A 27,467-nucleotide genomic window follows, 5' to 3' on the forward strand; every position below is an offset into this window, starting at 1 on the left:
TATAAGAATTAGGACTTGGAAAGCCATTATAAGGATATGCATGGAAATTCAACCAAGGGGAAGCGAGGAAGTCACTTAACAATGTTAATAAGTGTAATTTTAATAATGTTATGATTTATGTTTCTTTGTTTGTGTGTTTTGTTTGTTTGTAATTTTGTGAAAGGGCCAGCGGGTGCCGCTGTGGGTAAAACCTCAGTGCCTAGGACTTGCTGATCGTAAGGTCGGCGGTTCGAATCCCCGCGGTGGGGTGAGCTCCCGTCGTTCGGTCCCAGCTCCTGCCCACCTAGCAGTTCGAAAGCACTCTTAAGTGCAAGTAGATAAATAGGTACCGCTTTATAGCGGGAAGGTAAACGGCGTTTCCGTGTGCGGCGCTGGTGCTGGCTCACCAGTGCAGCTTCGTCACGCTGGCCACGTGACCCGGAAGTGTCTTTGGACGGCGCCAGCTCCCGGCCTCTTAAGTGAGATGAGCGCACAACCCTAGAGTCGGTCACGACTGGCCCATACGGGCAGGGGTACCTTTACCTTTAATTTTGTGAAAATTAATAAAAAAACCAATTCCCAACATCCATGTTGAGGTTGATGGGAGTTTGTGCCCTCCAGGCAGGTGACGCAACGCAGGTGAAGCAGATTATCAGTCTTCCATACTTCCCGACAAAACTTCACCCAAGCTAGATCTCAGAAAGGAAAAACTTCTCCTCTCCCAAATGCGACAGTTAATGCTATAGCTTCCATTTGGGGGAAAACCCCACGAAGCAGAGGTTCAGGATGCCCCGTGGTCGAGTTGGTTCCGCCCTTCAGCTCCATCCTTACCTGACATCTTCGGTCTGGTTGTGTGGCGGTGTGGGCAGAGCTGCGAGGAGATCTAAGCTTTTCACTTCCACAGGGGGAGCATCTGCAAACGTGAGGCAGAAAACATAAGGTTTAACATGTCAGGATGCTATAGGAAGTGGGGTGGAATTCTAATCATGGCTTCCCTGGATCAATTCCAGCTTTTCGCAGCCTCTTGCTGTGGGCAAGAGGCTCGGAGGGATGCAGCCTATCACAGGCCAAGCTTAACGCTTGCCTTTCTTAGGCTGCTTAACATCAGACCGGCCAAGCAGAGGACTGGCTGGTTCTGGGAGATAATCTGTCTCTTGCTACGAGGAGGAGCGATCCCAGACCCCTTAACGGAGGCAGCCATATGCCCATGCCTGAACATGGACCCACATGGATGCAAGTAAGCATCGGCTGGCTACAAATTTCCCCATTTGGGACAAGGCCCTCAAGTGGGCGGATGTGCAATTCCAGATATGACTGAATTGGACGGATTTTATCTTGATCCAAATTCAAATCCATTTCAAGCCCAAGCTTGGCAGCTGGAACGGCTTTGGTGGCTGGCTGCCACACGCTCTTTCCACTACCCCTTTAGAGTTCATTCATTCAGCCTTGTTTTTTTAAAAAAAGTAATAAGAATAAAAATGTGCACCCCCGCTCCTCGAGACCATTCCATTGTAACTATCCAGCCTCCCAAAATTTCAACAACTCTTGTGATGGTTTGACCCCTTTCCATTTTAACACTACAGATTGTACAAACACCTTCCATATCTCCTCAAAATCATTTCTCCTGAATATTCCCCGCCTTCCCTTAATAACACATGTCATTATCATTAAAAGGTATATCCTATATTCATTCAGCCTCTATTGGCATAAATTAGACAATAAAATCATAAAAGAGAAAAAAAATACATAAAACATGGGTAATCCAGACATACTGAACACCTAAAATGTATAAAAGACTCCGCAGCCACCATTACGTAAAACTAAGTAGTTTTAAATGTGACTTTAACAACAACATCCCTTTAGAGTCAACATCCCCTTAAGAGTCTCTGCGCCAATGAATGCCGCTCTCTTAGTAGCCCACAAGGCAGCAGCCATCAATGCAGTTGTACCTTGGTTTTCAAACAACTTAGTTCTCAAACATTTTGGAAGTGAGTGTTCTGGTTTGCGAACGTTCTTTGCAACCCGGACATCCAACGGGGCTTCCGGTTGGCTGCAGGCGCTTCCTGCAGCCAATCAGAAGCCGCGCTTTGGTTTCCGAATGTTTTCGGAACTCGAAAAGACTTCCGGAACGGATTCCGTTCCGACTTCCGAGGTACGAATGTATGGTGAATTCAACCCAAATCATTTTGGCCTCACCGGTTTCTTTTAACTTCCACTGGGAAGCTCGGAGCAGCCCACCTGGGCCTCCCCCCCCCATCCAAAATCAGAACAGGGGCCTACATGCATATGCGCTCCGAGGATGCTGAAGAGCGCCAGAGGTTCTCTCGGAACATTCCGGAACCCGGCAGCACCTCTTCTCCTCAGCCATGGGGCTAACTTACCCTTTTGCCCTTCATGCTCATGGGGCAGCACCGGCTCCTTGGGCTGCTCTGTCAGCTCCTCGGAAGACAGGACCCCGTTCACCAGCTTCTGCTGCACCGAGGGGGGCGGTGTGGGAGGCAGCGAAGAAGGTGGGGTTGGTGGGTTGCTCAGATTGTTCTAGAAAGAGATCAGAGGAGTCTGTATCCAGTAGAGCCCCCACCCCACCCCCAAACCTGAGGCGCTTTAGGTCACCTCGCCAAAACCCATATTTCCATAAACAGCTTCTTTTTTTTGAGGGGGGAGCCACCCGGATTATTCTTATTAACTTAATTTATATACCGCCCTATACCTGGGGGACTCAGAGCGGTTCACAGAATAAAATCAAGATATAAAACCACAAAATGCCTAATAAAAATAAAAAGAACCACTCAATAGCCCCCACAAAAAACACCACATTTTAAAAGGGCATAGGATGTAAATCAGATCAACCAAAGTCCTGGTTAAAAAGGAACGCTTTTGCCTGGAGCCTAACAACTTTTTGTCATGGGGCAGCCTATAAACAGTGTGAATTATACAAACCATTAAATATATCTAAAAGGTTTATAGGCTGCCTGTCAGCACAGCTTCCAGAGTTGTTCAACAACTTGGCTTATATGGACAAAGAGCGCTCTCCCCGGGAAGGCCTGTCTGGCCCCTACTTTGACGTGGAGACATTTTTAATTCCCCAGACCTTTTTAACTGCAGTCGACCTAGTTTTACATAGTGTGGTTTTATTAGCTTGCCTTCCTTGGCTCTGTAATCATTGCCATTAAGCTGTTTTATTATTTCTGGTTGTTCTTGTCTCTTCTGTCAGTCACCCTGGAAATTCTCATGCACTGAACAGGAGGTGGGGTACAACCAGCTAGATGGGTCGCTGGGAATGACTACCGTGACCACATAACAACAGTCCTGAAAGACCTACATTGGCTCCCAGTATGATTCCAAGCACAATTCAAAGTGTTGGTGCTGACTTTAAAGCCCTAAACAGCCTCGGTCCAGTATACCTGAAGGAACATCTCCATCCCCATTGTTCTGCCCGGACACTGAAGTCCAGTGCCAAGGGCCTTCTGGCGGTTCCCTCACTGCGAGATGTGAGGTTACAGGGAACTAGGAAGAGGGCCTTCTCGGGAGTGGCGCCCGCCCTGTGGAATGCCCTCCCATCAGTTGTCAAGAAAATAAACAACTATCTGGCTTTTAGAAGATATCTGAAGGCTGCCCCGTTTAGGGAAGTTTTTAATGTTTGCTCGTTTTTAAAAAATTATTATTAATATTCTGTTGGGAGCCGCCCAGAGGGTCTGGGGAAACCCAGCCAGATGGGTGGGGTATAAATAATAAAATATTATTTTAATTTTAATTTTTTATTTACTACTACTATTACAGTCTTACTTGGGTTGAATATGCTTCAGATTGAGCGTTTTCAGGTTACGCTCTGCAGCAACCCGGAAGTAACGGAGCACGTGACTTCTGGGTTCCGCCGCTTGCGCTCAAAATGACGTCGCGCACATGTGCGGAAGTGGCAAATCGCAACCCGCGTCTGGAATGGATCCCGTTCGCATCCAGAGGTACTACTGTACTATTACTGCTAGTGCTTTTCTTCTGGAAAAGAGGTGCTGGTATTCACTATGACATTGTTACAGTAAACACCACACTTTTAACAGGTGCTTTTCTTCCAGCTCTCGCGTTTCCTTCGGGGGAGGGAAGCACTGGCACAAGGCGGCTCGAGGTGACACCCAGGGAGGCTTCCCATCCAGGGCGAGGCAGCCCTACCTCCTGCCAAGTGTGCCGAAACGAGATCAGGGGCTGGCGGTCCTTACCTTGGTGAGCAGCTGGGAGTAATAGTCCGGAATGCTGTCCAAGGCGGCGTTACCAAAGGAGCCCTTCAGCTGGCTCTTGCCGTTGACCGGGCTGCTCCCAAAGGGGGGGAAGAGGTTGAAGTTGGCCGTGATGACAGGCTCCATCAGGGGCAGCAAGGAGAGCTCCTGAGAGAGGGGCGGGAGAGACAGAACTGGGTTAAGGCAGTTGGCAGTTTCGCGCACCGGCACATCCCTGCGCAAGGAGAAGTCTTCTCCTACGGACCCCGGCCCAAGGGGATCCAGAGAGATCTGGCTGCACCGGGCATGCCCAGTAGACACGCACAAACCGCTTCCCTCACAGAGAGGGGAGGAAGAGTTCTCCCCCCCCCCTTTTAATTTTGTTTTGACAAAGCAATAATCATAAACAAATAAGAATAAATATGTGCACCCCACCACCAAGATCATTCCATTGTAACTATCCAACCTCCCAAAATTGTGATGGAGTGATCCCTTTAACAGTACAAATTCTACTAACACCTTCCATATCTCCTCAAAATCATTTCTCCTGCATCTTACCTTAATGGCACATGTTAACTGATCATTAATAGCTATATCCCACACCTCTTTATACCATTCTTCCGTTTTATATTCTGATTGCCCCTTCCACTTCCTAGCTATAATAAATTCATGCAGCTGTCAATCAATTTGTGAGCAAGTCCTTCATAGCCTGTGAACCTCCCACCCCATCGTAAATTGATAATAATGCTACCTCTGGACTTTCGGTCAGCTTTAACCCAGTGATTCCTGTTATCTCCTTAAGCATCCTTTGCCAGGAAAATTGTACATATTTACACCCCCACCACATGTGAATATAATTCACAGTTTCCTGGCATCCCCTCCAACATAACACCGAATATTCCTTGTTTATTTGATTTAATCTGATGGCTGTTAAACACCATCTCCAAACTAATTTCTAATAATTTTCTTTTATTCTTATATACAACATTTTCAACAAACAATTCTCCCATATCCCCCCCCCCCCAGCTTTGACTATCTGCCTAGCCCTGTTGTCTCCTTTCCCCACACCTCTTTTAATTGAACACAAATTTTGGCAGATCTGCCCTGTCTCTCCATGCATGCAAGAAGAAATATATATACATATATTTTTTAAAAATAATTTTATAAGTTGTGTGTCCTTGTTTCTCAATTGGATCCTTTTACGTGTTTTTTGTACATTTTATGCGTTGTGGCTGGCCATCATTTTTACTGATTATAGCTTAGCAATTCTTCATTGCCACCGTTAAATATAAACTGCTTATTAAAACCGCTGGTATTTAATTTTGCTGTCTGCCATTATATTCTAACAGATTATTGAATAGTGCTTCATTTGATAAAAGTTGCTTATTTTAAAGTTACGCTTGTTTTTATAAATTTATTTGGTTTTCAGATTGAAGTTTTATAATCACATATCCAACATACAACATAAAAACAAGATTCCAAAGAATCTCTTCGACTTCTCTCCTTCCCTTTGTGGGTTCTGTTGTTAATCATTTCCTCCTGTGTCTTTTATGATAATCCAAATCTTTTACATCTCCATTCTGTCCAAAAATTCACCATTAAACTACAAGTGTTATTCCAATCCTATTAAGAGATTTAGCTGAAGTATATCTGAAGGAGTGTCTCCACCTCCATCGTTCTGCCCGGACACTGAGGTCCAGCACTGAGGGCCTTCTGGCAGTTCCCTCACTGCGAGAGGCCAAGTTACAGGGAACCAGGCAGAGGGCCTTCTCGGTAGTGGCACCCGCCCTGTGGAACGCCTTCCCATCAGATGTCAAAGCGATAAACAACTACCTGACATTCAGAAGACATCTGAAGGCAGCCCTGTTCAGGGAAGTTTTTAATATGTGACATTTTAGTGTATTTTTCATCTTTGTTGGAAGCTGCCCAGAGTGGCTGGGGAAACCCAGCCAGATGGGCGGGGCACAAATAATAAATTATTATTATTATTATTATTATTATTATTATTATTATTATTATATTATTATTATAGCTGTTATACAATGGTTTTAAAGATAAATTATAAATTTCCCCCTTAAAGTTATGTTTTTATTGCGGCCTTTTTTTTTTTTTTGTATCAGACCAGATTGCTATTAGATGTGTGGTATCTGCTGCCTCTTTTGCCATTTCTTCAGCTTGTAAATCACCTTGTGTAGTGTAATACAGAAAGGCGTTATGCAAATATAACGTGAGATGAAATGTAACGTAAGAAATGAAACAGGGCTGGGGGAGCGAACCTCTTGCCCTTCAGATGGTGCTAGAATACATCTTCCATCATACCTGACTGCATGCTAGCTGGAGGTGATGAAAGCCCCAAGACCAGCAACATCTTACAGGGCTGAGGTGTCCCCCCCCCCCCCACCGGACCAAAAGGATATTTTGCTTCTACGAGGTCCTCTTTGCTTATTTTCTTCTTTCTGGCCATCTTGGATTCAATTCTAATCAGAACAAGAGGGGCACCCCAGAAAAAAGTAAGGAGGGGGTCTTTTAGTGTATTTTTCATCTTTGTTGAAAGCCGCCCAGAGTGGCTGGGGAAACCCAGGCAGATGGGCGGGGTACAAATAATAAATTATTATTATTATTATTATTATTATTATTATTATTATTATTATATGACTACATGGCCCTCCCAGAATCCCTTCTCCTCTTTTCCTTCTGTAGTTTTTCCTTTCTTTCCCCTTCTCTTTTTTTTAGGTCTATCCTAACAAGAGTTTTTCTTCTTCTTTCCAACATTGTTCTTTTTTTATAGACTTAAGTAGCTGTCTCACCTTAGAATATTACAAAAAGACACTTTGTAATGGGCAGGTATTTTCGTATACAGTGGTACCTTGGTTCTCAAACCCCTTGGCTCTCAAACTCCGAAAACCCAGAAGTGTTTCGGTTTTCGAACGTTTTTTGAAAGCCGAACATCCGATGTGGCTGTCGGCTATTGTTTCCGGGGCGTCTGCACCAATCAGAAGCTGCGCCTTAGTTTTCGAACATTTCGGAAGTCAAACAGACCTCCAGAACGGATTAAGTTTGGCGCTTTTGTTTTTGCTATTTAATTTGTGTTTTTGTTTTTGAGGCTTTTTCGGTTAATTTGTTTTTGTGACTGTGTGGAATCCATTTCAGCTGATTGATTGATTGTGTGACTGCGGAAATGGATAAAAGCCCCCCAATCCAAACAATGACTATCATCAGTGCAGGTAAGAGAAAAAAATTAATTTTAATTTTTTTCATCTACAATACTGTCTTCTTTATAGTACAGTACATTGATTATTGCTTTCATTTAATGGATCAATGGTCTCGTTAGACAGTAAAATTCATGTTAAATTGCTGTTTTAGGGGTTGTTTTTAAAAGTCTGGAACAGATTAATTCGTTTTGCATTACTTTATATGGGAAAGCACGCCTTGCTTTTGGAAAGCTTTGGTTTTGGAACAGACTTCCGGAGCGGATTAAGTTTGAGAACCAAGGTACCACTGTATCTATGAATAAATACCAATAAATCAGTTATTTTATTTTATTAAAGGCTACCAAGCCCTCCCGCAGCAGCTGCATAGCACAGAGCACCTGCTTGAGCTGTTTCATCAGGGCCTCGTTGGATTTCACTCCGTCCTCTTTGCGCAGCTTCTTGCGAGAGTTGGCGACTCGCTCCCCAGCTTTCTGGGACCGCTTGGGCTTCGGCGGTGGGGGCTTCTTGGCTGCCAGCGCATCCTGCAGGGACCACCCCAAAAAGGTAGAGGAGAGGAAAAAAGACAAGAGGAAAAGTGAATTTCTGCATTGCTGCCTGGGATCTGACGCCTACCGTGCCTGGAGTTATCCAAGATCCCCTTCCTAATGCTCCCAGTAGAGATCCACCTCCAAATCCGAGCTGATCCACTCTATACACACAGTGAGGTGGAGAAATTATGGACCATACCAGACTGATGGCAATGTAGGCCCTGAAAGACCTACACTGACTCCCAGTAAGTTTCTGAGCTCAATTCAAAGTGTTGGTGCTGACCTTTAAAGCCCTAAAAGGCCTTGGCCCTGTATACCTGAAGGAGTGTCTCCACCTCCATCGTTCTGCCCGGACACTGAGGTCCAGCGCCGAGGGCCTTCTGGCGGTTCCCTCACTGCGAGATGTAAGGTTACAGGGAACCAGGCAGAGGGCCTTCTCGGTAGTGGCGCCTGCCCTGTGGAACACCTTCCCATCAGATGTCAAGGAAATAACAACTATCTGACTTTTAGAAGACATCTGAAGGCAGCCCTGTTTAGGGAAGTTTTTAATGTTCGATCATTTTTAAAAAATTATTAATAATATTCTGTTGGGAGCTGCCCAGAGTGGCTGGGGAAACCCAGGCAGATGGGCGGGGTATAAATAATAAATTTGTTGTAGTAGTAGTTGTTATTATTATTATTAGATTTATTTCCGAATGCCCCCCCTCCTAAGTGAAATTCAACCTCTGACGTCCCTGCCCGTCGTTCCTCCTCCTTCCCTGCACTCTTACCTCTCGCACATCTGGTCCCGGCTGCAACCGGCCCTCCGCCCCGGCGATCTTGCCATCCACGTGCCCGTTGACATCGCCTGAGCGCTGCGTCGCAAGAGTGACATTCTTGGCCCGCAGCAGCTTCTGCAGCAAGAGGTGCCCGGCTTCGGTGCGGGTGAGGCTGTTGGTGGTTGCTGGAACGGCAGCGGCAGGGGCCAAGACAGGGTCCCCGTTCGCCTCCCGCTTGACGGGCTGGCTTCCACTCATCAGGGCACACTGGGAGGCTTCCTCCTTGGGCTCCTGTTTGATGCAAACAAGGGGAAGGTCTCCTGGTGGCGGGGGCACCCTTCCCGCCAAGGGAGAAGCCGCTTCTACCACCTGCCCGTTGGCCGTGCCAGTCTCTGTGGCCTCTTTGGTGGTGGGGCACTCGGAGTCTCGGAGGCTGCACGTCCCGGGAGTCACTTCTCCCGCGCCCGGGGGTGTTGGGGTGGAGAGCAGCAGGGAGCTGGGAGTAGCAGGCTGGTGCCTCTGGGTGGGAGTCTGCTGCTGCTGCTGCTGCGGCGGCTGCTGCTCAGGGCTTTTAGCCAAGAGCAAAGGAGACGGTCTCTTTGGCTCTGGAGGGCTCGGGTGCTGCTGTGGCTGCAGTGGCGTCTGCTGCCCAGATGCCATGCCGGCAACGCTCAAGGGGACAGAGGGAGCCTGAGGGGTGGGGAGCCTCACCATCCCCTGCTGCTGGGGACAGACAGCGGATTGCTGGCTCACCGGGACCCTCTGCTGCTGCTGCTGCTCCACCGAGGCACCGAAACCCTGGTCCGGACGAATCTGGAAGACCGCCAGGGGCGGCTGCCTCTGCGGCTGCTGCCCCGCAGCGCCCGGCAGGGAGAGGTGCTGAGCAGCTTGCTGGCCTTGCTCGGGGGCCGCCTGCCCCGGGTAGGGACTGGCTTGCCGCAGCGCCTGGTTCTGCTGCTGCTGCTGCTGCTGCTGCAGCAGGTTCTGCTGGTGCCTCTGCATTAGCAGGGCCTGCAGCTGCTGCTGCTGCTGCGGAGTCAGGTTCCGCAGCTGAGGGTTTTTGGAGATGACGCCCTGCAGCTGGGCACGGATCTGGCCCATCACAGGGCTGGACAGGATGCTTTGGCCTTGCGGGGAGGACTGCTGCAGCATCATGCTTTGTTGTTGTTGTTGTTGTTGCTGCTGCTGCATCATCAGCCCTGGTGTTTTCGAGGGCCCGGCTGGGCTCTGAAGGCGTTGTTGCTGTTGTTGTTGTTGCTGCTGCTGCTGCTGCTGGAGGTGGTGCTGTCCTGGCAAACCTTTGGAAGGCTGCTCCAGGTTCTGTCCCATCATCCTTTGCACTTGGCCTTGCTGCTCCATCGGCTGGTTGAGCAAGTGGGGGCCCTGAGTTGCATCTCGATGGTGCTGCTGCTGCTGCTGCTGCTGCGACAGCTCTTGCTGCAGAATGCCGTCTATAGGCAGGTGAGAACGCAATGGCTGCTGGAGGAGGTTGTTCTGTTGTTGTTGCTGCTGCTGCTGCTGCTGCAGGTGGCTGCTTTGCTGCTGCTGCTGCTGCAAGTGGCTGTTTTGCTGCTGCTGCTGCTGCTGCATCCGTAGCTGCAGGGAGCCCAGCATGTTCTGCTGCTGAGGGCCCAAGAGCAAGTGCTGGGCTTGGCCCAGCTCAGCTGACTGCTTCTGCTGCTCCCCGTGCTGCTGGAGCATCAGCTGAGACGGCTGCTCTGGAAGAGGAGTCCCGTGGCCGCTCAGCCCCTGCTGCTGCTGCTGCTCTTGAGTGCTCATCTGCAGCTGCCCTCCCATCTCTGGGCCCACCATGTGGGGTCTTAGCTGTTGTTGCAATGCACCGTCCGCCCCTTCGGGAGGCAGCATGGCCGTGCCGCCTTCTGGCCCTCCTTGCTGCTCCTTGACAGCCAACCCCTGCTGCTGCTGCTGGGCTGGCTGCATTCCCTGAGTCGAGGAGTGCAGCTGCTGGTTCAGAGACCCGTGCTGCGCAAAGTGCTGGAGAGGTTCGGCGCCCACGCCCGGCCCCTGGGAAGCCGGCCCCTGGCCCAGGAGGGGCTGGTGCTGTTGCTGGCTCAGCAACGTCCTCTGCTGCTGCTGCTGCCCAAGGAGCCCTGCCTGCTGCTGCTGCTGCTGCTGCGGTGACAAAAGCAGCCGATGCCCCATCATGCCCTGCGCCTGCTGCACCAGCTGCTGAGGCACTCGGTGCTGCTGCCCCTGCTGCTGCTGCTGCTGTGGGGCCAACAACATTTGCCTCTGGGAAGCCGGGTGCCCCATCACGCCCTGATGCTGCAGCATTGAGTGTCCCAGCATGGCTTGCTGCTGCTGCTGCTGCTGCGGAGAGAGCTGCTGGACCAGGACTCCCGCCTGGTTTCCCAGCAGTCCTTGCTGCTTGGGGAGCAGATTCTGGCTCGGCTGGGGTGTGGGTGGCGGAGGCGGGGGCTGGCTCATCAAGCCTACCTGACCCATCGTGCTTTGCTGCTGCTGCTGCTGCTGCACCGAGATCTGCCCCATAAGGCTTTGTTGCTGCTGCATCGCCATTTGTCCCATGTGGCTTTGCTGCTGCTGCTGCTGCATGGACACTTGCCCTATGAGGTTCTGCTGCTGCTGCAGCTTCTGCGCCAGCTGCAGCCGCTGCTGCTGCATCTGCCGCTCCTGCAACAGGCGGTTGCTGGAGAAGAAGCTGTTGGGGGCCGAAGCGCCCGATGGCTGCTGCTGCTGCTGCCCTCCCATAAAGGGCAAGCCCTGCTGCTGCACAGCCATGGCGGCGGCCTGAGGGAGGCGCATGCCGGCCTGGCCTGCTAGGCCCTGCGGCCCCGGCTGGAGGCCGTGCGCGGAGAGGAGCTGGCCAGGGAGCTTGGCCATCAGGCGGGGGCTTTGCGAGGGGCTGAGGGCCAAGACGGCGGAGCTTTGCTGCTGGTGCTGCTGCTGCTTGTTGCGGTACTCAGCCATGAGGTTGGTGTGTTCCTTCTGCTGCTTCCGAACCTGTCAGAGAGAAAGAGGTAGCAGAGGCAACGTAAGCGCAGCAAACGACAAGGAGGGGTGCACCTGTTTTCTCCTACCATTAGGAAACCCACTTAAGGACTCTATATGGGCTCCGGAACACCCCATATGGGAAAGGGAGCCATTTTTTTATTATAGCAATACAGTGGTACCTCAGGGTACATATGCTTCGAGTTATATATGTATGCTTCAGGTTACAGACACCGCTAACCCAGAAATAGTATCTCGAGTTAAGAACTTTGCTTCAGGATGAGAACAGAAATCGTGCTCTGGTGGCGCAGAAGCAGCAGGAGGCCCCATTAGCTAAAGTGGTGCTTCAGGTTAAGAACAGTTACCCGAGGTGCCACTGTACCGCCTGAAACCGGTTTGAAGTCCAGATTATGGTATCAGTTTCATAATTTCTGACTTGGCAATAGATCACAAATCATGGTGTGTGTGTATGTGTGCGTGCGCCATGCAAAAATCACAATGCAGGAGAAAATGTGAAGCCCGTCAATGTCTCCATCCTTTTATCAGACACTGTGATATACAGTGGACCCTCCAGATACGAAAATTCATTCCAGGAGTACGTACGTACCACGAAAAGTCCGCATATAGAGGCACCGCTTCTGCGCACGCAGCAAAACCCGAAAGTATACACTTCTGGGTTTGCCGTGCTCGCAACCTGAAAGTTACGTTACCCGAAGGTAGCGTAACCCGAGGCTCCACTGTACTGAGATCTGTAGCTGGTGATATACAGTGGTGCCCCGCAAGATGAATGCCTCGGAAGACGAAAAACTCGCAAAGACGAAAGAGTTTTTCGTTTTCTGAGCTGCTTCACAAGACGGATTTCCCTATGGGCTTGCTTTGCAAGACGAAATGTCTTGCGCCTTTTTTTTTTAAACCGCCAATGCATTCCTATGGGAAACCGTCAGTACACATTGGTGCTTCGCAAGACGAAAAAACTCGTAGAACAAAAAAACTCGCAGAACGAATTAATTTCGTCTTGCGAGGCACCATTGTATCGTGATGCTGAAAACCAGCCCAGCCCTATAGTTCAGGCAGCAAAAGCATGTTTTATAAGAATTGGAAACTCACAGGAACGTGGGAATCTGCTTTCCCCCGCCTGAATTAGACCACTGGGTCCATCTGGCCAAATATTCTCTACACTGACTGGCAGGAAGGGGCTCCCCATTCAGGCAGGAGTCTCACACAGCCCCACATGGAGATGTTGGGGGTAGAATCTGGAACCTTCCTGCAGGGGGAGCAGATGTTCTTCCACGGACCTACAGCTCTTCCCCAAGGTTTTTTTTTTAAATGGAATTTGGACAGCTGAGAATACTTGGATGCTTCTTAAGACCCGACATTTCTGCCTAAATGCACAGAAACTTGCACAGAGCAGATAGACTCCTCCAATCTCTCCCACCCACCCCTTGCCCAGGTGAATATTCCATCCCTACCAGGTGTCATGGACTGCTGGTAAAAGGTGAAAGACCCTGGGACAGTTAAGGTGACTATGGAGTGTGGTGCTCATCTCTCTTTCAGGCCGAGGGAGCTGGCGTTTGCCCACAGCTTTCCAGGTCATGTGGCCAGCGTGACTAAACCACTTCTGGCACAACGGGACACTGTGACGGAAGCCAGAGCGCACGGAAATGCTGTTTACCTTCCCGCCACAGGGGTACCTATTTGTCCACTTGCACTGGTGTGCTTTCGAGCTGCTAGGCTGGCAGGAGCTGGTACAGAGCAACTGGAGCTTACCCCGTTGCGGGGATTCGAACAGCCAACCTTCCGATCGGCAAGCCCAAGAGGCTCAGTGGTTTAGACCACAGCGCCACCCGCGTCCTGATTTGCTGATGCTACCCTTGGCCACCCACATTTCTTCCTTACCACCTCCCCGACTCCAGCACCCTGTGCTCATGCAAGACCTGACTCTCTCCCTCCTAGCATCACATCACTTGGGAAGAGGCAGGAAACCACTGCGGGGTGGGGTTCATTTTGCCTCTATCGCGAGTCCTCCGGTCCTCCACAGACCCCTTTTTAGTTTTCTCGCTCGTGCCGAGAGCAGTGGCCTTTGGACTTAAAACGGACGCAAGCTAATCTGGGTGCTTTACCTGATCCAACTGCTTCTGAATCTTGCTCTGCTGCTCCGTCACCAGCTTGAGCTTCTCGGCATCAGCCTCGGGGAACTCCCGGCCGGCCTTTTTCGCCGTCCGCTGCTTGGCGCACAGGGCCTTGCGGGACTTGCGGTGAACCCCTATCTGCTCCTCCAGCACCTTCAGCTGCATCTGGAGGAGTTGCTGCGTATGGAGGAGCCAGTCTTCGTACTGGCGCTGATCAGCTTCATCTGGGGCGGATGAGAAACACTGGTTTTTGGAAGCTGGAGACATGCAAGACCATATACTTTGGCAGACATAGGGGAAAAGTTGAAACACCTTGCCTCTGGCACTTAATAAATTCTGTACTAGCCCACGAAGGCTATGCAAGGCCCTCCAGTCCTCAGACTTTGAGATTCTGCAGAATTTGCATCCCACGGATAATTTTTTTTTATTTTTTACTAAATCTGTATGCCGCCCTATACTCTCAGGTCTCAGGTCGGTTTGCAAGATAAAATCACAATATAAAAGATCAAAATACATAATCAAAACAAAAAGGACCCAATAACCTCCACTGACACCCCCAATTTTGTGCTGGAGCCACAAAAAGCACATCTTCAACCTTTCACCCAATCACAGAACCAACCTCGCCAACAATTCTTCACCATGCATGACTACAGCAACCCATGCGCCCCGGGAATGCAATCTATGCTGCCTGCAACATGGGAGCTTGCATCTGCTGCAGCTCAGAGCCTCTCTGTTGCAACGCAACTACAGTGGAACCTCAGTTCTTGAACGTCTCCGTTGACGAACATTTCAGAACCTGAACGCCAAAAACCCGGAAGTAACTGCTTCATTTTTTGAACGATTTTTGGAAGCTGAATGTGCCACGTAGCTTCCATTTTGAGTTTTCCTATTGTATTGAGGGTTCTGCTTTCAGTTTTCGGACGTTTCAGAAGTCGAACTGATTACGTTCGAAAACCGAGGTTCCACTGTACTTTCTTGCGTGTTCAACAGCACACACAACTTATCCGTTCTTTATTATTATTCAAAGCTGCCCGGTGGTTAAAAAGCACTAACAAAGAGAACAGAGTTCACCCTCTGCTGTCAGGAAAACGCTACCAGTTTAGGAATTGTGATTAGAAGCAGGAGGAAGTCCTTCATCCAGATCTAAGCAATCCGGAATAGATGGCTTATGAGGCTACGTATGCAAAAAGCCCAGGTGGGCAGGAAGTACTGCAGGAGCATTACCCAAGGGAAAGCAACACCACAGCCCTTTCAGGACTGGTTTCTGCCAACTACTCACTGATGACACCTTGTGCAAAAGTGGGTGGGTTTGGTCGAGCTTGTGCTGGGTCATTGCTCCGTTCCTGCAAGGGATTTGAAAGAATCAGAATATCTGCAGTGGTACCTGCCACAGTTCCCCCTCCCCTGACCCCACAACCAAAAGAGCCAGCACTCCCCAAACCCATCCGTTAAAAATAGTGTGGGGAAACTGAAGAGGGCCTGCCAGATCCCTGCTCACCTGTCCCCCAGAGCCAGGCAGGATGTGGTTCTGCATTTCAGATGAAGACGACGCTCCGGACAACCTCTGAGCCAGCAAGGAGACTTGTTGCCTGAAAGTAGGAAGCCAGGGGGAGGAAGGGGAACAGAATGAAGGGAGCCAGTGTTGGCCTGAGAAGCAGAAAACCTTAAATCCAGACTCTCTCTGGATCCAAGGCCCTCTGTGCTAAACGAAAGAAAAAGCTAACTACACATTATCCAGGCTCCTGGGCCTCCTGCCCTGGGTACTTACCGATTCATGCTCGGAGCCACTCCAATGGTGCCCTGCGCCATGACTTTTTTGATGCCCTTCAGAGCCACCATCTTGGCCTTGGCAATGGGGTCCATGATGTCCTCGGTAGCAAATTTATCCAGATCTGTGGGAGGGGAGGAGATCAAGAAGCGATCAGGCCAGCCATGGCACCTTCACAACCGACACTCATTCGTTTGCTGTGTGAGATCTGCCAGCACACAGATGGCCACTTGAAACCATAATCTCCTAGAATGTGGGGCCAAGGCACAACCAGGAGGAAGGCTACCAGTGAGCCAACGTGTTCATGGCTGTGCAGCACTCCCTCTAGTTGTTCTAGCTTCTGCCTTAGCAGCGCGAAGCCTCCGCAGGGCAGCGGGGAGCCTTCATCCCACTGCCCTGCGGAGGCTTCGCGCGGCTATCCCTGGGTTTTGCAGGAGGTGGGGGAAAGGACAGAGCCATGCTCTGTCCTTTCCCCCACCTCCCAGAAAAGCCCCCAAGAGCCATGCTCCCTTTAAAGAGCTGCACGGAGTGTGTGTGTGGCTGTTAGGGGCTTTTCAGGGGCCATCAGTGATGGGCTGCCCTTCTCCCTCCTGGGGAAAAGCCTGCAAGGGCCACACACACGCTCCACGCAGCTCGTGAAAGGGAGCGCTGAGCAGAGCCTGGGATGCATACAGGCTCTGCTCAGAGCTCCCTTTAAATAATATTTTTTCTCTTGAATTCCCACTCTAAAAACTAGGTGCGCCTTAAGGTCAGGTGCTTCTGCGTTGTTGTTTTTAACAAAGGTTATTTTAAACATCCTTTTCATTTCATTATATATCTAGAGCAGGCATAGGGAAACTCAATCCTCCAGATGTTTCGGGACTAAAACACCAATCACCCCTGACCACTGGTCCTGTTAGCTAGGGATGATGGGAGTTGTAGTCCCAAAACATCTGGAGGGCCGAGTTTGCCTAGGCCTGATCTAGAGTCCTCCTTTCCAGACAGACCCGTCCAGTCAATGAAGTACCAAATCCTAAACCTTTGTTTTAAGCTCCATTCAATTCCATCCATATAAACTCACACCGCCCTGGTAAAAACAAGAGGCTGGTGAAGAAAAGCCGTCTTGTAACTCCTACCTGTATCTGGGAAGAAGCTGTTAGCCAATTGCTGCTGCTGCTGCTGTTGTTGTTGTTGCATCACGACTTGCTGCGGCTTGAGCCCCATCATCTGTTGCTGTTGCTGCTGGACCCCCGGCATGGGCTTCTGGGCCAAGACCTGCTGTTGGTTCTGCTGGCCATGTGCTGCCTGGATGCTATGTTGGGCGGCAAGCATATGAGCCTGGTTCTGAGCCACCCCCATATGCGGGGCCAGGACTTGACTCTGCTGGGGACCAGCCAGTCGCTGCTGCTGCTGCTGTTGCATCAGCTGCTGGTTGGCCACCATCCCTTGCTGCCTGGCTACCATGCCCAACTGCAGCTGCTGCTGCTGGGAGCTCACCAACTGCCCGTCGTGAGACTGGGGAGGGGGAGCCGAGTGAGCCAACATGGTGTGAGCCTGGAGGTGCTGCTGGGAGCCCCCGGGCATCTGGGCCGACATCTGCTGCTTCTTCTGCAGCTCCTTCTTCTCGTGCTCCAGCAGGTCTTCGATCAACAGAGGCAGCTCGCTGGCCACCAGGGAGCTCTCCATCTTGTCGAGGTCGTCGGCTGGAGAGTGCTGCTGAGCACTGGCCAGGCTCAGGGGCCCTCCGTCCAGCTCAAACTTCTCCAGGATGGAGTTGCCGGCGTTGGCCATCTGCACGGGGACCAGCGGCGGCCGGCTGGGGGCACCGTAGAGGACCTTGTCGGAGATGGAAGCGTGGCTGTTGCCGTGGAATGACGTCATGCCCAGCCGGACTCCGCCGGGGCTCATGAGGCCCTGGCCGGGCTTGATGTTGACCGCCAAGGCGGCTGCCATTTTCTCAGCCCCTTCAGACTTGATAGGAAGCTTCTCCGGGGCGCCGGTGGTGAACTGGCAAGGCGACGGCTTCAGGCAGCCTTCCTCTATCTTGGGTTTGATATCGGCCGGCAGGCTGACCAGCTTGCTATCGAGCACGTCGCTGTGGGCCTTGAGCGTTGAAAGGATGGGGGAGGGCGGTGGCACCCCTGAGGCAGAGGATGGGCAGGGAACGTGGAGCAGGCCGAGCCCTTCTTTCGCCTTGGGCACCTCATCTCTGGACAACGATGGCGTCCTGGGCTCACCCGGCTTCCCGACGCCGGCCGAGGGCGTTTCCTTGAGGTAGGGTCCGGCCGAGGGCTCCTTCTTGAGCAGATCCTCCCGCTCGGCCTTCTCGTTGGCCGACTCCACCAACCGCAGGTGCTCGTTGAAGATGTCCTTCTTGTCCCCGGTGTCCAGTTCCGGGTCGGTGTAGGCCAGCAAGTCAAACTCATCTCCGTTCAGCAGGTCGTCGAGGTGCGGGTCGTTGGTTTCCAAGTTATCCAGGTTGCCCAGGTCGTCGTCGCCTTTGGCGACGTCCGGGTCCAGACTCAAGTTGGCCAAATCGTCGTCGTCCTCCTCCAGGTCTTTGTGGGAATCAAAGTCGTCGTCTAAGTCCGGCTCCACCGGCACCTCACAGGGTAGCTGCCTGCCGGCCAGGCCTAGCTGATTCCTGCCAGCAGCTGGGGCAGCGTCCGTGGCAACTGAGGTAATGGGCACCTCTTTAGGGCCGGATGAGGAGAGTGGTCGGGGCGGGATGTGTTGCATCTCCAAGTTTCCAGGGGGCAGGATCAACTGGGACACAGCCTTGGCATGGGGATGGTGGTTGTTGCTCATCTCTGCCCCCTGCTGAGGAGAGGATGATATAGGGACAGACATCTTCTGGGCTTGCAGGCCTTGGCTTCCCAGGACAGGAGCCTGCATGGGCATAACGGGAGATTTCAAAGCCTGGCTGGCACCGTCATTCCCAGGTATGAAGAATCTGGTTCGAGCCTGTGGGTTCTGCTGGACAAAGGTGGGCCCCGTACCGCTCCCAAGCACTCCCTTCTGGATGTTGTGCCTCAGCTCAATGAACTGGGCTCCCAGAGCGCCGGTCGAGGCTTGAATCTGCTCTCCGGGGCCTGGCAGGCGTGGGGCAAGACCTGCTAGGGCTTGCCGGCTCAAGTCTTGGGTGGGGGGCTGGGGGAAGCGCGAAGGGACAGAGAGACGCATGGACACAGCTTGCTGCTGCTGCTGTTGCTGCCACATCTGCTGCTGTGGAGACGGGGCTTGGAAGACACCGCGGGGATAAAATGGCTGCGCGGCAGCCACTGAAGACCTGGAAGAGGAAGGAACAAAGAGAGAGAGAGAGAGAGAGAGAGAGAGAGAGAGAGAGAGAGAAATGTCAGCTACGGGACACAAGTGGGGACTCTCAGGTAGAGGTGCCTCATAATCACTTCTGACAGAAGGCCACTTTCCATACTGCTTGAAAACCACAGTGGGGACACCCTTCCCAAACAAACCACATTTGCCTTCTGAAGTAAGGCCACATGGCCTGCAATTGCACCTCCCGCCTCCAAGACAACAGCCTGTCAGGCACACAGAATCAAATAACTGAAAAGTTGGTCACCCCTTGCGATGAGGAATCTTCTGACCCAATGTGGAACTCGAACCCATAACCCTGAGATTAAGATGCTCTATTGACCGAGCTATCGCTTGTAACCTTTAGTGAAGTTCCCTGAGCTGCTGTCAACCACCTGGCCTACTCTGCTCTGGGGAAGTTCTGATCTTTTAGGGTAGCCCTTTGTCATCTTTCCCTTCTTTCACGGCCAACACTGTAAGCTCTCTGGGGCAGGGGCCTGTCACGTTTTGTTCATCAACGGTACACACGCTCCAGAGGTTTTCCTCCTGGAGGCAGCCTTTGTTTCCAAGCAAAGCATGGCAATCTAATCTGCCTCAGGTGAATGCAGTACAGTGGTACCTCGGGTTACATACGCTTCAGGTTACAGACTCCACTAACCCAGAAATAGTACCTCGGGTTAAGAACTTTGCTTCAGGGTGAGAACAGAACTCGTGCTCCGGCAGCACGGCGACAGCAGGAGGCCCCATTAGCTAAAGTGGCGCTTCAGGTTAAGAACAGTTTCAGGTTAAGAATGGACCTCCGGAACGAATTACGTACAGTGGTGCCTCGCAAGCCGAAAAGAATCCGTTCCGTGAGTCTCTTTGTCTAGCGGTTTTTTCGTCTTGCGAAGCAAGCCCATTAGCGGATTAGCGCTATTAGCGGTTTAGCGGCTATTAAAGGCTTAAGGGATTAGCGGATTAGCTGCTAAAAGGCTATTAGCAGCTTAGTGCCTTAGAAAAAGGGGGTGGGGAGCGGAAAAAAACCCCCAGGAATCACAAGACATTTTCGTCTTGCGAAGCAAGCCCATAGAGAAATTCGTCCTGCGAAGCACCTCCAAAACGGAAAACCCTTTCGTCTAGCGGGTTTTCCGTCTTGCGAGGCATTCGTCTTGCGGGGCACCACTGTACGTAACCAGAGATACCACTGTAAAACAGGTCAGAGCGAGGTCTCAATGGGAGGATGGCACACCGACAGAGAACCTGCCCTTGGTTATCCAGCCCCTGGAGTCTGGTCTCCTAAATGGCACCACGCCACTCACCTGCCATTGATATCCATGGTAGAAGGGGTCGCTGATGGAGGGGGGCGGGCAAGTCGCTCGTCCTGCACGTAGGGCCCTTGCCCCATCACTCCACTGGGAAGTTTGCTCCCCGCTGGGGTGCCCCCCAGGCTGCCAAGCATTCCTTTGTCCTGGGAAAAGGGAGAGGGGAAGACAGACCCATGTGGATGTCAGTCGCTTCTTTGACAGCATAGTTTTTTTTGGGGGGGGTGAAGGTAGAGGGAGGGGGCCTCCCTAAGAAACCCATAATATGCCCCGGCCTCACGCGTTACCTGCACTGTTGGATAAGGAGTCATGCTCCGGTTCATCTGCTCAAAGGCCTGCCCGCCACCCTCCGGGTTCCACGACGCCTGGGCGCTGTTGGCGGCTGCGGCTGCACTTTCCTTCTCTTGCCTCAAGTTGTTCCTCTGGATCTGCTGGCGGATGAGGAACTCACGGAGTCTCTGCCGCTGATGGGAGGAAACCGGAGAGACAGGGAGCAGGCTGTTAGTCTGAGGGTCTCAAAAGGGGCAGCCGGATTGTACTTCCAAGGCAGCCCAAAGTGTGGCGCCACAAAGGAAAATAAGCACAGGCTAGGCAAGCAAGGATTAATTGGAAGGAGCAGGATCTATAAGCCAAACAGGGTGCAAGTAAATCAAATCGTAATATATAGCCAGTCTGGTCTGCAGTGTGCAGGTGGTTAAAGGGCCAGGGTTCTGTATTCAGTTTTTTGGTTTATGAAAATATTTATGTAAACAATTTAGTCAATCACACAAGTCAGAAAACACCCAGGAATCCAACATGTTCCTAAAAACTGATTATGTATGCAGATCTTTTCTAAAATATGTTCTGCTTTAATATGCAATAGTGCTGCAGGTGTGAGGTATTGTTGTTGTTGTTTAGTCCTTCAGTCGTGTCCGACTCTTCGTGACCCCATGGACCAGAGCACGCCAGGCACTCCTGTCTTCCACTGCCACCCGCAGTTTGGTCAGACTCATGTTTGTAGCTTCGAGAACACTGTCTAACCATCTCGTCCTCTGTCGTCCCCTTCTCCTTGTGCCCTCCATCTTTCCCAGCATCAGGGTCTCATTTAAAGGTATTATTTTTATGTTTTATGTTATTTTCTCTCTCTTTCCCTTTTATTATTACTTTTTTATTTTGATAAAGTAATAATAATAAATAAATAAATAAATTCACCCCGCCCACAAGACACCACTCCATCATAACTATCCAGCCTCCCAAAATTTCAACACCTCTTGCGATGGTTTGACCCCTTTCCGTTTTAACAGTACAGATTCTACAAATACCTTCCACATCTCCTCAAAATAATTTCTCCCGCATATTCCCCATCTTGCCTTAATAGCACATGTTAATTTACCATTAACAGCTATATCCCGCACCCCTTTATACCATTCTTGCATTTTATATTTCCCTTGCCCCTTCCACTTCCCAGCTATAACTCGTGCAGCTGTAGATAAATTTGTGAGCAAGTTCTTCCTGGCCTGTGAACCTTCCACCCCATCGTAAATTGACAATAATGCTACCCCTGGGCTTTCAGTCAGCTTATTTTTCTGATTTCTGTTATCTCCTTAAACACCCTTTGCAAAAAAAATTGTGCTTATTTACACGCTCCCCCCCCCCCATATATAAGTTGGGGGACTCCAAATTCAGAAAATGGGGGGAGATTGCACAGAGCTGTTGAGATACCAATCACACGTCCCCCCAACGCACTATCCGTGTATAAGACGCCCACCAATTTTAAAAGTAAATTTTAAATAAAAAATCCTTGTCCGGTTTCTTGGCATCCCTTCCAACATAACACCAAATATTCCTGGTTTAGTTGATTTAATCTTACCGGTATTAAATACCATCTCCAAATTAACTTAATAGTAACTTTCTTCTAAACTTATCCTTTGTTTGTTTGTTCCTCTTGCATTTGCTATTATAATATAATTTAAAAAACAAAACAAAACCCTGTTTTGCTCCTCTATCACTCTAAGCACCAGATTCTCCCATTTTCAGTTATGGGGTATCAGAGTTTTTAAGGGGCTAACCAGGCTGGGATAGCTAGGATAGCAGGCTTGTTGGTTTTTGAATGTCTGCTGTAGATTGTTTCCAATTTCGTTGTTCTGTATGGGACAATGACGATAAAGATTATCATATCGGACCTGAAGCCAAGTAGCAGCCCTGCTTACCTGCCGAACCTTCTCCATCTCTGTCTGGGTGGCATTGCTGCCCATCGTCCCCTCCTGGCTGGCTGGCAGTTCCTGAAGCTCCCGGTTGGCGGCTCCGACCGCTCCCTCTTCCCTCTTGTCGCCCGGAGGCACCAGGCCTGTCCGCGGCAGGTAGGCCAAGGAGCCATCTTGTTGAGGCGGCGGCTGGGGCTGGGGCAGAGCTGAGGGCGGGCGCAGCGGAGAGACATTGTAGGAGTCCGCGGTGCCCTTGCCAGGGCCGAGGGGGCTGCCAGCTTGGTGGAACCCCGGTGAGGAGACGTAGCTGGTGCTCTGGGGCTTGCCGGGGGCAAAATGGCTGTTGATGCCGTGGGAAGGGGAGCTCTTGAGCGGTTCGCTGGGCGGGAAGGTGAAGCGCATCTGCTGGGCCTGAGTGCTCGGGAAGACGCTTGCCCCAGGGGAGCGAGCAAATTGGGGCTGCGGACCAGGCTTAGGGGGGGCTTCGGAGGAGGGTGGCCCTGCCGGGAAGCCCCCGGAGGCAAGGGTATTATGGGAGCCGGGCATGGGCTTGAAGCCGGCCTCCGGCATCTGGGGGCGTGGGGGTTTGTGCAGGGGTGCGAAGGGGTCCCGCGACTGCGGCCGCGAAGGGGGGCGGGAGTAGGGGTCCGGGGACTGGAAGCGGGGGGTCACCGGGGACTGGCAGAAAGCTTCATTGGAGAGCGGTCGGGGCGTGAGGGGAGACTGGGAGCTGGACTGGGACTGGGGGCTAGCGGGGACGCGGGAGAAAGGGTCGGAGGGCAAGGAGCGGGGCGGCAGGGCACAGCAGCTTTCCGGGGGCGGGGGCTGAGGCCTCGGCGTCAGGGGAGGCTGAGCGTAGGGGTCCGGGTACGGCGACTGGCGGTAGAGGTCAGCCTGGCTGGGGGGAGACGCGGCCAGAGGGTGGGCGTCGGGAGGCCGGTGCCCCAAGCCCGGGCTCTGCGGCTCGACCTGAGACTGGCGGGGAGTGAGCGGGGCCTTGAAAACATCCGGGGCCTTCATTTCGGCCAGGTGGTGAGCACCGGACGGCGAGTCGCCGTAGCTGCAGCCATAGCTGGGGGAGCAGATCCCCGGCCCGGCCTCTTCCTTCTTGATGTCCAACCCTTTCTTCAGCTCCCCAAAAGGCGGAGGCGAGAGCAGCAGGGCGGCCCGCTGAGGGCTCCCTGGCACCGATAGGTTCTCCAAGGACCCGGTGGGGCAGCGGGGCTTGAGGAAGTGGTCTGGCGTGGAGGGCTGGTGCCTCGGGGTCCCCGGAGGGGTGGGCTGGAAGTCCCCGGGCTGCGGGCCTGGGCGAGGGTTCGGTAGGAGCGGAGACTGTCCGGAGGAAGAGGAGGAGGAGGAGGACGAGGACGAAGCAAAGCCAGCAGGCACTGTCGGGCTCTGGCCCACCGAGGAGGGAGAGGGGAAACCTGAATCCGGCGGGGGGCAGGCCACGCCGTAGGGCTCGTGCAAAGGCACTGGAGCGGGGGGCTGGGCACTGGCGGCAGAAGAGGGGAGCTTGAGGAAGAGCTCGCTGGGCGACTCGACGCCGCCCGACCCGCTGGGCAGAGCTGCGGCGTTGCTGACGTAGAGCGGCTGCCCTGGCACAGAGGCGGCGGGAGGAGGAGGGGGCAGCGGAGGAGGCGGCTGGGGAGCCGCGGTGGGCAGCGCCCCCTGCTGTGGCGGGATGCGCAAGTGTAGGGCCGGCCGGTCTGGCCTGCGCAGCACCTCGACTTTGGTCTGCTTGTTGATCTGGCTCTCGGCTTGCTGCGAAAGACAGAGGAAGAGGCGGAGCGTCAAAAAGGCGCCGTCAACACCCGAGCGCACAAGACACCCATTTGGTGACACCTTCTCACACACACGGTGAAAAGGGAAGAAACGGGGGGGGGGGGGACCCAGGTCATGGAACATATTCTGCTCTCAGGGACAGGAGGGAAAGCAGAGAGGACCTAGAGTTTCTGCCCTCTTTACAGGGGTTCCAGAAAAGTACCTGTGCTAGTCCGTTGCAGCAATGCAAAGAATCTTGGGGGGGGGGGGGGGCCTTAAAGACAAAAAATCTCATGTATGTATTTCTAACTCCTGTCTCTCTGCTATCAAGGCTTCTGAACTGATTAACAAGAAAACCTATCACATAAGAATCCTACACACGAAGGCCACACAAATAATTTAGATTTTTCTTGGCGCAGGAACTAGTTCCACAGACAATTACACGGTGGTTCAGGCACAGCTTGCCCATTGGGTTTTCCTGCTCAGCCCATGCCACCCTATCTACTGATTACGCCACTGCCCTTGGCTTACCTTCTGCACCTTGTTGATGCGATGGGCTGCCCGGTTATCTTTGGCCTTTTGCTGCAGAGAAAAACCCAAAATGAGAAAGGATGGCAGGAAAAACACCCCCACCCAAGGTTGGATGACTGCTCCTTTCCTAAATCACATAATTGGCCACTTTTTTTAAAAAAAAAAGTGTCATCATTTCACTTTGATTTTACATAGAGTGATACCTCGGGTTACGAACTTAATTCGTTCCAGAGGTCCGTTCTTAACCCGAAACCGTTCTTAACCTGAGGCGCGCTTTTGCTAATGGAGCCTCCTGCTGCTGCCATGCGATTTCGGTTCTCATCCTGAGGTAAAGTTCTCAACCCAAGGTACTACTTCTGGGTTAGTGGTGTTTGTAACCTGAAGCGTTTGTAACCCGAGGTACCAATGTATAAGATAAAAATAACTTTAAAAAAGGTAAAGGACCCCTGGACGGCTAAGTCCAGTCAAAGGCGACTATGGGGTTGCGGCGCTCATCTTGCTTTCAGGCCAAGGACTGTGACTTGCAGAGTAATCTGCAGAGTGCGAATTAATTTAATTCTTCTTACAAACAGGAGGCCATCCCCTTGAAATTAAACTGAATCCTGTATTCACGGGCCACTTACCAAGTATGGGGCTTTGTCTGGGGCCGGCACCTTTCTCCAGAGCTTCATGATCTGCTTGCAACGACTGGACCAATCTGTGGAGGGATGGGGGAAAAGGAGGAGAGAGAACAAGGTTTACACGCAGGCCCAAGACCTTCCAAGTCCAGAGATTTTGATATAAAGCTGAGGGAAAGAAGGCAAAGTGACAGACAGAAGCTTCTAGGAAGGCCAGTGTGGTTTCAAGATCGTTTGAGACCCACATGCAAATCTGTGCAAATCCATCATCAAGTCTGGACAGTGAGGTCCCGCTCTGATGGCCTTCTGGCGGTTCCCTCACTGCAAGACATGAAGCTACAGGGAACCGAGAGGGCCTTCTCAGCAGTGGCGCCCTCCCTGCAGAACGCCCTCCCTTCACATGTCCAGGAAATAAACAATTGTCTGACTTTTAGAAGACATCTGTAGGCAGCCCTGTTTAGAGAAGTTTATTGGGAAGTTTTGTTACGTTTTTGTATGTCCTGGAAGCTGCCCACAGTGACTGGGGAAACCCAGTCAGATGGGCAGCATATTAAATAATAGCATCATAATCATTATTATGCAGAGCAGCAGAACATACCACCGCTCTCGCTGGCTAAGCGTCTTCTTTAGAGCATCACAGACTTCTACTGAGGGAGAGGCAGGAAGACAGGCCACTAGGCAGCTAGACTGGTGACTGGGAGTGGCCCTATCATTCAAGCCTGGACACTGAAGTCCAGCACCGAGGGCCTTCTGGCGGTTCCCTCACTGCGAGAAGCGAAGTTACAGTAGTACCTCGGGTTAAGTACTTAATTCGTTCCGGAGATCCGTACTTAATCTGAAACTGTTCTTAACCTGAAGCACCACTTTAGCTAATGGGGCCTCCTGCTGCTGCCGCGCCGCCGGAGCACGATTTCTGTTCTCATCCTGAAGCAAAGTTCTTAACCTGAAGCAATATTTCTGGGTTAGCGGAGTCTGTAACCTGAAGTGTATGTAACCTGAAGCGTATGTAACCTGAAGCGTATGTACCACTGTACAAGGAACCAGGCAGTGGGCCTTCTCACAAGTGGTACCCACCCTGTGGAACGCCCTCCCATCAGATGTCAATGAAATAAACAACTATTTGACTTTTAGCAGACATCTGAAGGCAGCCCTATTTAGGGAAGTTTTTAATATTTGATATTCTAGCGCTTTATATTATTATGATGATGATGATGATGATGATGATGTTGGGAGCCACCTAGAGTGGCTGGGAAAACCCAGTCAGATGGGCAGGGTATAAATACAGTGGTACCTCAGGTTAAGAACTTAATTCCTTCCGGAGGTCCGTTCTTAACCTGAAACTGTTCTTAACCTGAAGCACCATTTTAGCTAATGGGGCCTCCTGCTGCCACTGCGCCGCCACTGCACGATTTCTGTTCTCATCCTGAAGCAAAGTTCTTAACCCAAGGTAATATTTCTGAGTTAGTGGAGTCTGTAACCTGAAGCGTGTGTAACCTGAAGCGTATGTAACCAGAGGTACCACTGTAATAAGTTGTTGTTATGCCACAGGAGAGAAAGTGGGCAGGATAATAATAATATAATAATTTATTATTTATACTCTGCCCATCTGGCTGGGTTTCCCCACCCACTCTGGTCGGCTTCCAATAAAAGATTGAAAATACATTATAACATCAGTCATTAAAAACTTCTCTAAAAAGGGAGGAGAGAGAGAGAGAGAGAGAAAGGAAAAGAAAGAGCCACTCACCTGGGTAGTCTTGCTTGAGGTTGGGGAAGTTCATGTTGGCATAGAGGACGGGCGAGATGGTGGAGAGCTCTCCCAGCTCTTCGTCTTTCTCCCAGCGCTGCAAGCTCCGCTGGTTGTAGGACAGCCCGTCGCTCTCCCCCTCCGTGGTGGGCGTGGTGGGGGTGGACGCCGCAGAGCTGCTGGCCCAAGGGCTCTCTGGCTCACACTGCTCTGGGCTAAAGAAGCCACTCCTCTCCCTACATGGGCGAGGGGGGAGGAAGGAGAGAAACACAAGGCATGTTGGATAAAAGATTTAGGGATACCAGAATAGGTAAAGGTAAAGGGTAAAGGGACCCCTGACCATTGGGTCCAGTCATGAACGACTCTGGGGTTGCGGCGCTCATCTCGCTTTATTGGCCGAAGGAGCCGGCGTACAGCTTCCGTGTCATGTGGCCAGCATGACTAAGCTGCTTCTGGCGAACCAGAGCAGCACACGGAAACGC

The 27,467-nt window shown here is 51.7% G+C and overlaps 1 protein-coding gene across 13 annotated transcripts in view; it reads right to left on the minus strand.

Annotated features, from left to right (window-relative positions):
* The window catches only part of KMT2D (lysine methyltransferase 2D), a 105,161-nt gene that overhangs the window by 21,713 nt on the left and 55,981 nt on the right, over positions 1 to 27,467 (minus strand). For all 13 annotated transcript variants that reach the window (XM_083427145.1, XM_083427150.1, XM_083427140.1 and 10 more), the window contains 16 exons: positions 26,986 to 27,221; positions 25,248 to 25,321; positions 24,625 to 24,675; positions 22,336 to 24,093; positions 20,434 to 20,610; positions 20,144 to 20,292; positions 16,670 to 18,822; positions 15,555 to 15,678; positions 15,285 to 15,375; positions 15,066 to 15,129; positions 13,778 to 14,010; positions 8,700 to 11,669; positions 7,780 to 7,923; positions 4,194 to 4,358; positions 2,361 to 2,517; positions 811 to 892 (listed from right to left, as the gene is read on the minus strand). In XM_083427145.1, the coding sequence (XP_083283271.1) occupies positions 811 to 892; positions 2,361 to 2,517; positions 4,194 to 4,358; positions 7,780 to 7,923; positions 8,700 to 11,669; positions 13,778 to 14,010; positions 15,066 to 15,129; positions 15,285 to 15,375; positions 15,555 to 15,678; positions 16,670 to 18,822; positions 20,144 to 20,292; positions 20,434 to 20,610; positions 22,336 to 24,093; positions 24,625 to 24,675; positions 25,248 to 25,321; positions 26,986 to 27,221 (8,628 nt within the window). The remainder of the gene's footprint in view (positions 1 to 810; positions 893 to 2,360; positions 2,518 to 4,193; positions 4,359 to 7,779; positions 7,924 to 8,699; positions 11,670 to 13,777; positions 14,011 to 15,065; positions 15,130 to 15,284; positions 15,376 to 15,554; positions 15,679 to 16,669; positions 18,823 to 20,143; positions 20,293 to 20,433; positions 20,611 to 22,335; positions 24,094 to 24,624; positions 24,676 to 25,247; positions 25,322 to 26,985; positions 27,222 to 27,467) is intronic.

The sequence above is a fragment of the Podarcis tiliguerta genome (genome assembly GCF_965153285.1).
Source record: "Podarcis tiliguerta genome assembly, chromosome: 2".
In the NCBI taxonomy this organism is placed as follows: Eukaryota; Metazoa; Chordata; class Lepidosauria; order Squamata; family Lacertidae; genus Podarcis; species Podarcis tiliguerta.